This window comes from Cetorhinus maximus, chromosome 19 (genome assembly GCF_964194155.1).
Source record: "Cetorhinus maximus chromosome 19, sCetMax3.hap1.1, whole genome shotgun sequence".
Lineage (NCBI taxonomy): Eukaryota > Metazoa > Chordata > Chondrichthyes > Lamniformes > Cetorhinidae > Cetorhinus > Cetorhinus maximus.
In genome coordinates, this window is record NC_135897.1 from 95,236,904 (window position 1) to 95,253,188 (window position 16,285).

The 16,285-nt window shown below is 44.5% G+C and overlaps 1 protein-coding gene across 1 annotated transcript in view; it reads left to right on the plus strand.

Annotated features, from left to right (window-relative positions):
• Positions 1-2,538: 2,538 nt before the first annotated feature.
• Positions 2,539-16,285, plus strand: part of LOC144694125 (uncharacterized) — a 64,816-nt gene continuing 51,069 nt past the window's right edge. The window contains exons 1-2 of the mRNA XM_078564481.1: positions 2,539-2,566; positions 4,123-4,185. Coding sequence (XP_078420607.1) covers positions 2,539-2,566; positions 4,123-4,185 — 91 coding nt within the window. The remainder of the gene's footprint in view (positions 2,567-4,122; positions 4,186-16,285) is intronic.

Genomic DNA, 16,285 nt, shown 5'->3' on the forward strand with positions numbered 1-16,285 from the left:
AAAAGGAGGTTCAGAAACAAACTGTTTCCTAAAACATAGGCTCCCCTGGCTCTGTCTTTCTCCACAGAGGCTGCCTGACATGCTGAGTATTTCCAGCATTTTCTGTTTTTATTTCAGATTTCCAGAATATGCAGTGTTTTGCCTTTGTGAACACAGGTTTGTTGATTGCAGCTCTGTGTTGATGGGTCGCATTGCGTATTGAATAGCCAGACAGCCTTCCTGCTCCCTTTGCTATTTCAGCATTATCCATGGAGTAGGTGTACTCGTTTTTGCTTCTTGCGTACACTCCTTCACACTTATCAGCAGCAATTTTCATCTGCGATTGTTCTGCCCATATGCATGTTTTATCCAAGTCATTCTGTAATACCTTAGCCTCCAGTACTGTTTCCACAGCCCTTTCTACTTCACTATCATTTGCAAAATTGACCACTTTGCATTGAGTTCCTCAATCTAGATAGTCCGTGTAAATCAGAAACGGTTGGCCCAGTATTGAGCCCTGGGATACTTAGAACCATAGAAAAGGTATAACATAGAAAGAGGCCATTCAGCCCAACGTCCCTGTGCCAGCAAAGAGAAAAATAAAAAAACTAGCCACCCATTCTAATCCCACCTTCCAGCACCTGGTCTGTTTCCTTGCAGGATTCAGCGCTTCAGGTGCAGATCCAGGTACCTTTGGAATGAGTTGAGGGTTTCTGCCTCCACCACCAAACCAGACAGTGAATTCCAGGCACCCACCACCCTCTGGGTGAAAAAGTTTTTCCTCATGTCCCTTCTAATCTTTCTACCAATCACCTTAAATCTGTGCCCCTGGTAACTGACCCCTCCTCTAGGGGGAACAGTTCTTTCCTGTCTACTTCACTCAGTATTCCTCTCCTCCGACCCAACATGATTCTCAACAAGTACAGTATTCTACTCTCCAATTCCTCATCCACTCCCACTATTTACTTTTAATCCTTGCAGCTTTGAGGTTAAATATTATGCTTTTGTGTGGAACTTTTCCAAATGATCTTTGCAAGTGTAAGCATGCTGTGTAAGGTCATTATATAGTGGGACACTGAGGAAGTGGGTCAAGTGGGATCTGTAACTGCTGGTGGCCTTTTAGTATATAGGCACTGAATTGAAATGTTTCTAATTCACAGTGCCCAGTTACTACCTCATAATTGTCAGTGTCTCACCAAGCTCCTCTCTTGTCTCTCGGTCCTCTGTGATAGATATTCGATGCATGGTGATTTGTTTGTCTGGAGCCCTTTTAATTTAGCCTTTGTGCAATTTCCAACTCCATTACACTTGTTATTAATTTTACATGGGGTTTGCTCTTTCTGGCAAACTTGATGTTCATGTCTTCTCCTGGGAATCATGGAGCGTGTATTAATTGCAATTATCCTAACCCTCAGTTTCCTGTCTAATTGTCTTTCTTTCCCCTTTGAACTAGTCCCTTTCTGTTGCCCCTGACTCCCTGCAGGACTTGAGAAGCTTATTTAATTTCCATGGATTGCCTCTAACTTGTTTATTAATCTGTTTCATGCCCTGTTTGTTTAGCTTGACCTTGTTGACTTTAAGTATCTATTTATCCTTTCAGTGATGTCACACAATACAGACAAGGGGACAGAGTGTGATAGCTCTCTGTTTGGATAGAGGTGTTTACCTCATTATTCAGATATTTTTCAAATATGCTGGGAGGGAGAATTTAGTAAGAACAACATAGATCCTGTATTTCTCTTCAGCTTTAAGGCTTCAGGGTCACCAGGTAGCGGTGTTATCTGACATAAGCTTTGTGATCAGTTCGAGGAGCTGACAGCAGCTGACACTGAATGTCGGGAGCAGAAATGCAAGGCTCAGTGGATAAAAACATCAATGGTTGAAAACGTGAAATAAAAGAATATGTTGGACTAAGTAATCCATCCTGACACCCTGCAGTCCTGAGGGAATACTGCACTGTCTGGAATGCCGTCTTTCAAATAAGATGTTAACCTGAGGCCTGTCCAGGTGGTTGGAGAGGATCACTATTTGAAGAGTAGGAAGCTCTCCTGATAACCTGCCCAATATTCATCCATCAGCCAAAATTGAGAGCATCTGAATGAGTTATTTATCACATTGCCATGTGCAATGTAGAATACATGTTTGCCTGAGTAATAGTGACTTAGTTTCAAAAAATAATTTGCTGGCTGTGAAGTGCTTTTGGATATCCTGGAAAGATGAATTGTGCCATGTACACTTTGCCCCTATGGTTCCCAAAGCTTTCCTCCACTGGGTAGTTTTGTCCTGGTTGTTGTTTGCAGACTAATTGATGGTGATTCATTGATATGATTAGCCAATACCTCAATTATCATTGCACTATTGTTACAAAATGGAACTTAGAAGATTGTGGTTTGGGGCTGTCTCGTTCATTCCTCCATTTTACTTGAAATTAAGGGGTCATGTGACCTGTTCTGAATTCTGCCGGACTTGGGTGGCTTGGTTATCCAAGGTTAAAGGGTGGGGAGAGGGGGCAAGTTATTTGACTGGGAAGAAGATGCAAGTTGTTCACACCTGTAGACGATGGCAAGAGCATCTGCGATGACTATGGGTCAGCTGTCCATCTCCCAAGTCTCACAGGGAAGTGTTAGGAATGTCAAGTTTTGTAAACGGTTATACTTTAAACTGTCTATTTAATTCCAAGGTGGAATGGAGTTGGGGGTTTAGGAGATAGTTAATCAGAATTTCTACCTGGAAGCAATCTTACAAGCTTCATACTTGTAACAACAGTCACTGTTGTAGAAAGTGATTGTTGTCGGAAGCAGGAAATGCCGAAGGTTTTGGGGGCTGCTCGGTGAAGGTTGGGACTGTGTAGGAGGAGCTTTGCTTTGTCTCCTAACTGTGCAGTACTCTGACACTGTTCTAAAGTTGGGAAAGTGTTCTGCTCCTCAGTACAGACATCCTTCACTGTGACAATACATTTACAAATGAAATAGCTGTCTTTATATAGAAAAAAACAGAACCCTATTTGCCCAATTATTTGATCATGGCTGAATTGGGATGGAATTTCCTTCCCCGTACTAATGCGAGCATATTTTAGCTATAACCACCAAGGGATGTGATAGAGATTGAAATAGAATGAAAGAGGAAATGTGTAGTCTTTACAAACTGAATAGCTTACAGCAGCTTAGTATCCAGGGAGATATCAGATGGGCTTGTCTTTGTCTCTGTACTGTGTATGTGGGAGGGGTTATGGAATGGGTTTTCTCAATAATTTCCGAGTATTCCCCTGTCTCTCCCTAAAACTATTTGTAACAAAGGGAGGGGGAAAATAAGCTTCTGCTTTTTGTTTAGTTCCTAATTCCACAGCAGAGTGAAGGTCCCACTGTTGCCTTGGTTTAAAGGCTGGGCCAGTGTGATTGTCCACTTCCCATTCAAATTTCCCAACTATCCCTTGCGTGGAAATCCCATCTAAGTATCTGTCCATGAAAAATTTGGCAAGGAACTTTCAGCATGTACACTGTCATGTGTTGTTTGTGCACACGTCTGCTGTTTCTTGTGCATACATGAACATACTGTTGTGTGACATGGTGCCCCAGATTAATAATATAAGAAATAGAAGCAGGGGTAGTCCGTCAGGCCCTTCAAACTAACCTTTTGCCATGATTCCACTTTCCTGGTCTCCCCCTATATCCCTGGGTTTCCCAAAGATTCCAAAAATCTATCTGTCTTGAATATGCTCACTGACTGAGCATCACAGCTCTCTGGGGTAGAGAATTCCAAAGATTCACAACCCTTTGAATTTGAACAAATTTCTCCAAATCGCAGCCCTAAATGCCCGACTCCTTATCCTGAGACTGTGCCCCCTATTTCAGGCTTCTCCTGCCAGGGAAAACAACCTCTCAGTATTTATCCTGTCTGGGCCTCCCAGAATCTACTATGTTTGAGTGACATCACCTCTCACTCTTCTAAACTCCAGAGAGTAGAGGCCTGTTCTATTCAATATCTCCTCATAGAACCACATCGCATCCCAAGGGTCAGTCTAGGTAATCTTCATTGCTCTGGCAGAAGTAATTTCAAAATGTTTGGTATCAGTTTCAAGATAACTGATGTTGTGCGATCTGCTCAGAAAGGACTCAAACTCTAGACGCATGTTTTCTCTTTCAGTTTGTCGGGAGTTTGCAGTTCGGGAAGATCACAGTCTGGCCCACACCCTTCAGGAACAGGAAAGTAAGTACAGTTAAGGCACTTTTACACATCATACTGTGATCAGAGGGCTAAATTGTTGCAATTGAAAATAAATCTGGAAATAAACAGCCAGTATCAGTAAAAGTAACCCTGAAACTGTGGAATTGTCTAAAATCCCAGCCAGTTGACTAATATGTATTTACAGAATGAAATGTGCCATTTTCACCCAGTCTGGGCCTAGAAGTGATTGGAGCTAAGCTTGAACTCCTCCTCCTCACCTGGTTCCATGTGTGTCCAGTCCCAGCAGCAGGTGCTGGATGATGATCTGGAGCAGGAGTTACTGCTGCACTTGGTCAGCAGCTCTAAGACCTGTTCTGGAACCCTGACCACTAACTCTGGTCTGGTAGGAACATAGGAACAGGAGAAGGCCATTTAACCCCTCCACCAAGCCTATTCCACCATTCGAGGAGACCATGGGTGATTTGTGACCTAACTGAATGGAACTGCTTTTGTCCATATCCTGCAATATCTTTGGCCAGCAAAAATCTAACAGGGTCATATTTTAAATTAACAATTGACCCACCATCATGAGGGGTTTGTGTAATAAAGTTCCAAACCTCTCCAAACTTTGTGAGAAGTGTTTCCTAATTTCCTTCCCGAAAGGTCTAGTTCTAATTTTTAGGCTATTTTCTGACATACAAATTAGGAGCAGGAGTAGGCCACTCGGCCCCTCGAGCCTGCTCCACCATTCAATAAGATCATGGCTGACCTGTCTGTCACCTCGACTCCACGTTCCTGCCTACCCCTGATAACTTTTCGCCCCCTTGTTAATCAAGAATCAAACTAGCTCTGCCTTAAAAGTATCCAAAGAGACACTTCTGCAAAAGGCAGTGGAAGCAGATTTCCCAAAGTCTCTCCACCCTCAAGGAAAAAAAATTCTCCTCATCTCTGTCTTAAATGGGCAACCCCTTATTTTTAAACAGTGACCCCCCCTCCCAGTTCTAGATTCTCCATAAGAGGAAACCATTCTCCCCACATCCACCCTGTAAAGACTCCCTCAGGTTTCAATCAGTCTCTTACTCTTCTAAACTCCCACACTCCCCAGCCAGTGGAAATGGCTTTTCTCGATCTACCCTATCTGTTCCTCTTTATTTTGAAAACTTCAAATTACCCCTTAACCTTCTAAATTTCAGAGAGCACCGTCATCGTAATTTATTCTTTGGGCCCAGGCATCACTCTGGTAAATCTGTTTAAGGATTGGATAGACTGGGGTTGTTTTCCTTAGAGCAGAGGAGGCTAAGGGGTGAGGCGTACAAAATTGAGGGGCTTAGATAGGGTAGATAGGAAAGACTTGTTTCCCCTAGCTGAGGGGTCAGTTACCAGGGGGCATAGATTTTAGCTGATTGGTAGAAAGATTAGAGGGGACATGAGGAAAAACTTTTTCACCCAGAGGGTGGTGAGTGTCTGGAATTCACTGCCTAAGTTGGTGGTTGAGGCTGAAATGCTCAATTCATTTAAAAGGTCCCTGGATCTGCACCTGAAGTGCTGTAACCTGCAAGGATATGGACCAGGTGCTGGAAAGTGGAATTAAAATGAGCGGCTAGTTTCATCCACAGGATTTGTTTAAGCCTGTTGTACCCTCCAATGCCATTCCAAAGGTGAATGCTGAACAAGATTTTTTGTGGTCTACCATGACCTAGAAGCTCCCCCACCACAAGTCACTCACCATCCTGACTTGGAAATATTTTGCCATTCCTTCAATGTCGCTGGGTCAAAATCCTGGAGCTCCCTTCCTAACAGTGCTGTGGACGTACCTACACCACATGGGCTGCAGCGGTTCAAGAAGACAGCTCATCACCACCTTCTCAAGGGCAACTAGGGATGGGCAATAAATGCTGGCCCAGCCAGTGACAATCACATCCCATGACTGAATTAAAAAAATGGCTCTCTAAACACGCCCTCTCGGCAATTCCCACAACTGTCTCATTGAAACAATGAACAGCAAGGGCACTGGGAGCTGAATCAACAGGTGCAACTAGATAGACTAGGCAGTGACTTAGATGAATGACTATAGCTTAATTTAACTGGCTTGATTGTAGGTCGGTAAATACTGAAAACTACACCACTCGTTTGCCACAGAAACTGTTGAAACTTGGATTCAAATTAAAATTTCAAACCTGAGATTGATAGATTTTTGTTGGGTAAAGGTGTTAATGACTATGCAACTGTGGTGAGTAGATAAAGTGGAGGCATAGATCAGCATCATATAATTGAATGGTGGAAAAAAGCTTGAGGAGCTGAATTTCCTCCTCCACTCTGCAAGTTCCGTTCATGTTGAATTTTAAGGGGGGTCAATCTGGGGCTGATAGCCGCGTTGTCACTCCAGAGCGAGCTTGACCATGTTAAATTCATTATTGTGCTCTGTGGACGGGCACTTAGGTGCCTCAGTAGTCAGACCTGTCAGACTCACTCCATCCCTCCACAAGGTGCAGCTTTGCGGCAGCTGCCACAAAGTGGAAACCGTGATGCTTCTGGGCTTTGGCCAGCAGCTGACTAGTGGCTGTGTGACTAATTGAGAGGTAACATGCAGACCCTGTCATTTCAGACAGGAGCTGCTGGCAGTGCTGTCTGAAGCACCATGTATGGGCAATAGGGTAATTTATAACTTGCCATATAAGCGCCTGTACGAATGAGGCACTGAGCAGTTTTCGAGAGGTTTTGCTGCAGTTGTCAAGATGTTAATGTCAGTGGTTTGTGTTAATAATAATGAACTACAGTTTGAAGCCGCTATACATTTTCCCACGGAACCATAGAAAAGTTGCGGTGCAGAAAGAGGCCATTCAGCCCTTTATGTCTGCGCCGGCCAAAAAGAGAAAGAAACTAGCCACCCATTTTAATCCCACTTTCCAGCCCCTGGTCCGTAGCCTTGCAGGTTGCAGCACTTCAGATGCAGATCCAGGTACCTTTTAAATGAGTTGAGCATTTCAGCCTCAACCACCAACTTACAGTGAATTCCAGACGCCCACCATCCTCTGGGTAAAAAGGTTTTTCCTCATGCCCTCTCTAATCCTTCGACCCATCGCCTTAAATCTATGCCCCCTGATAATTGACCCCTCAGCTAAGGGAAACAAGTCTTTCCTCTCTACCCTATGTAGGCCCCTCATAATTTTCCACACCTCAATTAGGTCACCCCTTAGCCTCCTCTGCCCAAAGGAAAACAACCCTGGCCTATCCAATCTCTCCTCGTATCTGCAATTTTCAATCCCTAGCACCGTACTTGTAAATCTCCTCTGCACTCTCTCCAGAGTAATTATGTCGTTCCTGTAATGTGACCAGAACTGTACACCCAATTCCAGCTGTGGCCTAACTAACATTTTATATAGTTCCATCATTACATCCCTGCTTTTGTATTCAATACCTCACCCAATAAAGGAAAGCATTCCATATGTTTTCTTGACCACCTTGTCCACCTGTCCTGCTTAAGGACCTGTGGACATGCATTCCAAGGTCTCTCACTTCCTCAACCCCTCTCAATAACTTCCCATTTATTGAGTATTCCCTTGCTTGTCTGGGAAAAAGTGTCCTGCAGTCAGCAATCGCGGTGAAGCAGTCTGGGAAGAGTGTCCTGCAGTCAGCATCGCAATGAAGCAGTCCGGGAAGAGTGCCCTGCAGTCAGTTATTGTTGAAAACAACAAGAGTGACATCACAAGACAGCGCGAGAGAACGGCGGAGAGATCAAAACCTGTGCGAGTGTGGGGAAACTTCAAAAAGTGATGTCAGCACAAAGGTGAGAGCTGATTGGTAAGTAGTGGGTAAGAGTTTTTCTCCAGTTTTTTTTCTCCAGTATTTCTCCAGTTTAAAATACATTAAGCTAAGGAAAGGTAAGGGTTCTAGTTTTTATTTAAATTACCTAAATAATTTAACGTATTTTTACTGTGTTTAGCTTAAAGTAAGGGGTTTTTTTTCAACCAGAGACATGACAGGGCAGCTCAGCCCCGTGTTACGTACCGCCTGCAACATGTGGGAGGTCCTAGGCACTCCTTGTGCTCTGACCGACCATGTGTGCAGGAAGTGCCACCAGCTGCAGCTACTTGAGCTCCGAGTTTCAGAGCTTGAGTGGCAGCTGGAGGCACTGAGGTACATCCGCGAGGCTGAGAGTTTCGTGGATAGCACGTTTTTAGACGTGGTCACCCTACAGCTGACAAAAGTGCAGATAGAGAGGGAACGGGTGATCATCAGTCAGAAGAAAGGCATCAGGATACCCCCAGGGTGCAATTCGCTCGAGAACCGTTTTTCTGTGTTGGAAAACGGTGAGATTGACGGTTTCTCTGGGGAGTGCAGCCACGTTCATGGCACTGTGAGTGGCTCAGCTGTACAGGGGTGGGAGGAAAAAGAGAGGAAGAGCAAAAGTGGTAGGAGACTCGATAGTAAGGGGAACAGACAGGCGTTTCTGTGGCCGTAGACGTGACTCCAGGATGGTATGTTGCCTCCCTGGTGCCAGGGCCAAGGATGTCACTGAACGGCTGCAGGGCATTCTAAAGGAGAAAGGCAAACAGACAGAGATCGTGGTACATATTGGTACCAATGACATAGGTAGAAAGAGGGATGAGGCCCTGCAAGCAGAATTTAGGGAGCTAGAAAACAGATTAAAAAAACGGGACCTCAAAGGTAGTAATCTCTGGATTACTTCTGGTGCCACGTGCTAGTGAGTATAGAAATAGGAGGTTAGTCCAGATGAATACGTGGCTGGAGAGATGCTGCAGGAGGGAGGGGGCTTTAGATTTCTGGGACATTGGGACCATTTGTGGGGGCGGTGGGACCTGTACAAGGCGGACGGGTGGCACCTGAACCGGAATGAGACCAGGAGAGGTTTGAGAGTGCTGTTGGGGAGGGTTTAAACTAACTTGGCAGGGAGATGGGATCCTGAGAGGAGGTTCAGCAGGGGGAGGTGCACAGCTTAAATTAGAAGAGAGAGCTAGTGAGTCTGGAAGGCATAGAAATTATAGGCCAGTTAAAGCACAAGGGAGTTTGGCAAGATTGGATGGTATTTATTTTAATGCGTGGAGTCTGACGAATAAGGCAGATGAGTTGAGAGCAATAATTAACACATGGAAGTATGATGTCATTGCTATCACAGAGACATGGTTGCGAGAGGGGCAGGATTGGCATCTCAGTATTCCAGGATATAGGGTCTTCAGGCAAGACAGGGAAGGAGGTAAAATAGGAGGTGGTATCGCAATATTGAACAGGGAATCAATTACAGCAGTAAGGAGGGATGACATCTTAGAAGGCTCCTCAAATGAAGCCATATGGGTAGAACTGAGAAACAAAAAAGGAGCAATCACATCGCTGGGAGTGTACTATAGGCCCCCAAACAGTCAGAGAGAAATAGAAGAGCAGATATGTAGGCACATTTCAGAGAAGTGTAAAAATAATAGGGTAGTAATAGTGAGGGATTTCAACTCCCCCAACATTAACTGGGTTAGTCACAGTGTGATAGGTTTAGAGGGAGTGGAATTCTTAAAATGCATCCAGGAGAGCTTTTTAAGCTGGTATGTGGAAGGTCCTACAAGAGAGGGGGTGGTCCTAGGCTTAATTTTAGGGAATGAAGCCGGGCAAATGGCAGAGGTTATCAGTGGGGCAGTATTTTGCAGATAGTGATCATAACTCTGTTAGACTCAAGGTTGTTATGGAAAAGGACAAGGATGGGCCAGAAATCAGAGTTCTAAATTGTGGGAAGGCTGATTTTAATAAGATCAGATATGATTTGGCCAGAGTGGACTGGAAGCAGCTACTTTTAGGTAAATCTGCGTCAGAGCAGTGGGACTCATTCAAGAAGGAAACAGGGAGAGTACAGGGCCAACATATTCCAGTAAAGACAAAGGGTGGGACCAACAAATCCAGGGAACCCTGGTTGTCGAGGGATATACAGGATTGGATAAAGAGTAAAAGGGAGGCTTATGGCAGATACTGAGGGCTCAAAACAGCGGGAGCCCTGGAGGATCATAGAATGTGTAGGGGGAACTTAAAAGGGAAATTAGGAGATTAAAAAGGGGGCATGAAAAAGCATTGGCAGGCAAAATAAAGGAAAATCCAAAGTTATTTTACAAGTACATTAAGAGTAAGAGGATAAATAGGGAAAAGAGTAGGGCCCATTAAGGACCATAGTGGTAATTTGTGTGTGGAGCCACAAACCTGACTCTGGCTGCACTTCTCCAAGGAACCATCGCCCTCACTGGTATCCAAAGTGGAAAAACCAATTGGTGAGCGGGACTCCTGCACTACCTGCTTTGTTTTCTTGGACTGCCTGGCAGTCACCCATTCCCTTTCTGCCTCCAGGCTCTGAAGCTGCAATGTGACCACCTCTCTGAGCGTTCTATCCACGTAGCCCCCAGCCTTGCAGATGCGCCACAGTGACTCCAGCTGCTGCTCGATCTCTGAAACCCAGGACTCAAGGTTCTGCAGCTGGTGACACTTCCTGCACATGTGGCCATCTAGGACACTGGTAGCGTCCACAACTTCCCACGTATTACAGGGCATGCATTCCACACAACCAAGCTTTCCTGCCATGGCTTCGATTTACTGATAAAAATCCTGGAACTCCCTTCCAAACAGCACTGTGGGTGTACCTACACCACATGGACTGCAGCGGTTCAAGAAAGCAGCTCACCATCACCTACTCAAGGGCAGTTAGGGATGGGCAATAAATGCTGGCCCAGCCAGCGAAGCCCACATTGCATGAATGAATATAATATTTTTTTTAAATTCCTTGCGTTAATTTTACTTTCCTTTGGTTTACTTATGCAACTTTATTTTACCTGGCCTCGATTTAACTTTATTTCCCTATTGCTTGTGTTTCTTACTTAAATGTAAGTTGCCCCTTCTTTTAAAAAGAATGTACTTCCTGAATTCTCAGCCACTTGATGACACTCCCTAACAGCATCTTCTCACCAACCAATGAACCTATGTTTCTCCTGTGATTTTAGGTGCTAGGTTCTGCTGACTGCCTGGCCTGGGGCCCTCCTCTCTCACTACCTGTACCTCTTTCTTTTTCTGCTTTTCTGACTGGGCAGAGTCAACATGGATTTAAGAAAGGGAAATCGTGTTAGACAAACCTTACCGGAGTTCTTTGAGGATGTCACTTGTAGTATAGATAAAGGAGAAGCAGTAGATGTGGTGTATTTGGATTTTCAAAAGGCTTTTGTTAAGGTCCCATACGGGAGGTCAGTAAACAAAGTTAAGCACATAGGACTGGGATAAATATACTGGCATGCATTGAGAATTGGTTAACAGACAGAAAACAGAAATAAAAGGCTCATTCTCAGGATAGCAGGCTGTTAGTAGTGGGGTATTGTAAGGATCAGTGCTGGGGCCACAGCTCTTCACAATCTGTATCAATGATTTGGATGTGGGGACCAAATGTAATATTTCCAAATTTGCTGATGACACAAAACTAGATGGGAATGTGAGTTGAGGAGGATACAAGGCGGCTTCAAGGGGATTTAAACAGACTAAGTGAGTGGGCAAGAACATGGCAGATGGAATATAACGTGAATAACTGTGAAGTTGTCCACTTTGGCAGAAAAAAACAGAGTCAAAGTATTTCTTCAATGGTGAGAGGTTAGAAAGTGTTGATGTCCAAAGGGACCGAGATGTCCTTGTTCATGAATCACTAAAAGCTAACATGCAGGTGCACCAAGCAATTAGGAAGGCAAATGGGATGTTGGCTTTCATCGCAAGGAGATTTGAGTACAGGAGTAAAGATGTCTTGTTGCAGTCGTGTAGAACCTTGGTTAGATCGCACCTGGGTACTGTGTACAGTTTTGGTCTCCTTACCTAAGGAAGGATGTACTGGCCATAGTGGGAGTGCAACAGGGGTTCACCAGACTAATGCCTGGAATTGTGGGATTGTCCTATGAGGGGAGATTGAGGAAAGTGGGCCTCTCTCGAGTTTTGAAGAATGAGCAGTGATCTCATTGAAACTTATAAAATTCTTGCAGAGTGTAACAGGGTAAATGTAGATAGGAGGTTTCTCCTGGCTGGTGAGTCTAGAACCCGGGCACACAGCCTCAATAAGGGGCAGGCCATTTAAAACTGAGATGAGGAGGAAATTCTTCACTTCAAGGGTGGTGAATATTTGGAATTCTCTACCCCAGAGTGCTGTGGAAGCTCAATCATTGAGCATGTTCAAGACAGAAATTGATAGATTTCTGGACAATAATGACATCAAGGGATATGGGGATCTTGGGGGAAAAATGGTGTAGAAGTAGATGATCAGCCATAATCTGTTTGAATGGCAGTTCTGGCTCAACGGGCTGAATGGCATACTCCTGCTCCTATGTCCCAATGCTTTTTCTTTCCTTCTCTCCTGAAAGCACTGGCTCTTATCAGATACTGTGCAAGGTAGGGAGAGAGCAAAATTCTTAAGTTGCATCCAGGAGAAGTTTTTTAGCCGGTAGGTAGAAAGCCCAACAAGGGAGGGAACAGTTCTGGACCTAGTATTCGGGCAGGTGGAAGGTGTTATCAGTAGGGGAGCATTTTGGAGATAGTGACCATAACTCAATTAGATTTAGGATAGTTACGGAAAAGGATAAGGTTGGGCCAGGAATAAAAGCTCTAAACTGGGAAAGGCTAATTTCACTAAGATGAGATACAATTTGGCCCAAGTGGACTGGGAGCAGCTACTTGCAGATAAAACTGTGTCAGAGCAGTGGGAGGCATTCAAGGAGGAAATAGCGAGAGTACAGGGCAAATATGTTCCCGTAAAGACAAAGGGGGGATCAAGTCCGGAGAACCCTGGATGTCAAGGGACATAAAGGTTAGGATTAAGAAAAAAAGGGAAGCTTATGGCAGATACCGAGGGCTCAAAATGACAGAGTCCCTAAAGGAGTATAAAAAGTGCAGGAGGAACCTAAAAAAGAAATTAGGAAAGCTAAGAGAATGCATGAGAAAGCATTGGTGGGTAGAACAAAGGAAAACGCAAAGGAGTTTTTTAAATATATAAAGAGCAAGAGAATAACTAGGGTAAGAATGGGGCCAATTAAGGAGCATAGAGGTAATCTGTGTGTGGACCTGGAAAACGTGGGTACAGCCCTCAATGAACTGGAAAAGGACAATGCAGGTATAGACATCAGGGTGGAGGACTGTGACATATTAGAGGAAATTAACAGAGAGAGAGGAGGTACTAGTGGGTTTAGCGGCCTTAAAAGTGGATAAATCTGCACGCCCGGATGAGATGTATCCCAGGCTGTTGAGGGAGGCAAGGGAAGAGATATCAGGGGCCCTGCAGTAATTTTCAAATCCTCGCTGGCCACAGGTGAGGTGCCAGAGGACTGCTAACGTTGTCCCATTATTAAAAAAGGAGGGGAATGGATAGACCAGGAAATTACAGGCCAGTCAGTTTAACCTCGGTGATGGGGAAGTTACTAGAAAGAATTCTGAAGCACAGGATATATCTGTACTTGCAGAGACAAGGATTAATCAGGGATAGTCAACATGGATTTGTTAAGGGAAGGTCATGTTTGACAAATTTGATCGAATTTTTTGAGAAAGTAACCAGGAGTGTTGATGAGGATAATGCATTTGATCTGGTCTACATGGAGCAAGGCTATTGATTAAGGTCCCACATGGCAGACTGATCAGGAAAGTAGGAGCCCATGGGATCCAAGGCAAAGTGGCACATTGGATCCAAAATTGGCTGAGAGGCAGGAAGCAGAGGGTGATGATAGAGGGATGTTTCTGTGACTGGGAGTCTGTTTTCAGTGGGGTTCCACAGGGCTCGGTGCTGGGGCCCTTGCTATTTGTGGTGTACATAAATAATTTGGACTTAAACATAGGGGGTATGATCAAGAAGTTCACAGATGACATGAAAATTGGTATGGTGGTAAATAGTGAGGAGGATAGCCGTAAACTGCAGGAGGATATCAATGGACTGGTCAGGTGGGCAGAGCAGTTCAAATGGAATTCAACCCGGAAAAGTGTGAGGTAATGCACTTGGGAAGGGATAACAATGCAAGGGATTACACTACAGATGGCAGGACCCTGGAAAGTACTGAAGATCAGAGAGACCTTGGTGTGCATATGCACAGACCCCTGAAGGTAGCAGGGCAGGTAGATAAGGTGGTTAAGAAGGCATATGGAATACTTGCCTTTATTAGCCGAGGAGTCGAATACAAGAGCAGGGAGGTTATGCTGGAACTGTATAAAACGCTGGTTAGGCCACAACAGGAGTACTGTGTGCAGTTCCAGTCACCACATTATAGGAAGGGTGTGATTGCTCTGGAGAGGGTGCAGAGGATGCTGCCTGGGCTGGAGGGTCTGAGCTATGATGAAAGATTGGATAGGCTGAGGTTGTTTTCCTTGGAGCAGCGAAGGTTGAGAGGGGACCTGATAGAGGCATATAAGATTATGAGGGGCATAGATAGGGTGGATAGGGAGGCACCTTTTCCATTAGTAGAGGGGTCAATAACCAGGGGGCATAGATTTAAGATAACGGGTAGAAGGCTAAGAGGGGAGTTGAGAAATTTTTTCACCCAGAGGATGGTGGGTGTCTGGAACTCTCCCTGAAAGGGTGGTTGAGTCAAGATCTCTTGTAACATTTAAGAAGTATTTACATATTCACCTGTGTTGACATCGCCTCCAGGGCTATGGGTCAAGCACTGGAAAATGGGATTAGTGTAGTCAGATCTTTGCTGACTGACGCGGACACGATGGGCTGAATGGCCTTCTGTGCTGTAAATGTTTTAGTCTGTTCTCAGCCACTCTGGTACCTCACCCAGTAGCAATTTACTTTTCACAAGTCTGGTGACAATGTCAACATTCTATGTAATGATGTGTTACGTTGCAAAAAAAAGTCGCGTCCTCGTCCAATATGAGAGAACAGCTTCCTGTCTGGATCACTGAGGGAGAATGAACCATTTTTCCCCCTCTCTCCTGAGCCCCAGGAAACATTTGGAATACCTCTATGCAAAAGCAAAAAATTCTGAAATATTCAGCAGGTCAGGCAGCATCCGTGGAGAGAGAAACAGAGTTAAAGTTTTGGGTCAAAGACCTTTCATCAGAACTGAAATATCAGAAAGGTAATATCTGTACAGTCAGACTGGTTATGTGTGACTCAGCACAGGTGGAAGTCGAATGCAGCTCTCCTGGTCAGCTCAGTATCTTGCTGGATGGGTAATGCACAGTGAGTCTCCACAGGAGATTGTTTCAAGTTTCTGTCATGCTTTTAGGTCAGGAGTTGCAGAGATCCTGTGCTTTGTAACAAACACCTTACAAACTATTGAACAGGAGAAACAGCCGACCTTAGTCCTGCCTGAAATATAACACATCTAAACTGTTAACTCAGAAAAGGCTTTAAAAATGAAAGGAGATGGTTCAAAACAGTTCACGCTCTGAACGATATTACCTGACGAGTTGTTCTGTTTCTAATTCACTAAGCTCCATTCCCAGCACTGCCTGACTGCTGCCCACTTGGGTGTGAATCTGATGGTAGTCGTGTTGCTGAGCAGCAGGTTAGAATGGAAGTCCCGGACCCATAAAGAAACAACCAGCTGTCTGTTTAAGAAAAACATACAAGTTGCAGCATTGGATCTTGAAATTAAATACTAGCAAAACCCAAAAAAAAGTCGAGGCTTATTCTCTTGTAGATAACCTGGAGAGCCACCACCCAATTGCCTGTGTGGGGAACAGTGTACAATAAACTGTCACTGTAAAGGAGAGGTCAGCCATTTAACCCAGAGTGTGCAGCTTTGCTTTCCAGTTTCTTGTCAGGGGCTTGTGCGGTGATGCTTTACAATTGCTTCATGGCCTGGTTAACACAGTAGGTAAAACACCCAGATTCAGATTTGTCAGTGCCCTGTAAGACTTACATGAAATGTGCCTTGCCAATTTCCATGTTAATTTCCACTGGACACATGGAACAAAATTGTCTCCTCCGATAACCACCAGATGCCTGTCTGCGAGGTGGCTGTTATAAACCAGAAAATCAGGAGGTAACAGATAGAACTGGAGCCAATTTTTACGATTTATGTGCATTTATTTACACATTACAAACATGAACTTCCTAATCACACAACCACAGCTTTAGTCTCTTACTATAGAGAAGAGCAGAAGTGAATCCCCAGTTAATGCCTGTCACCTGCAT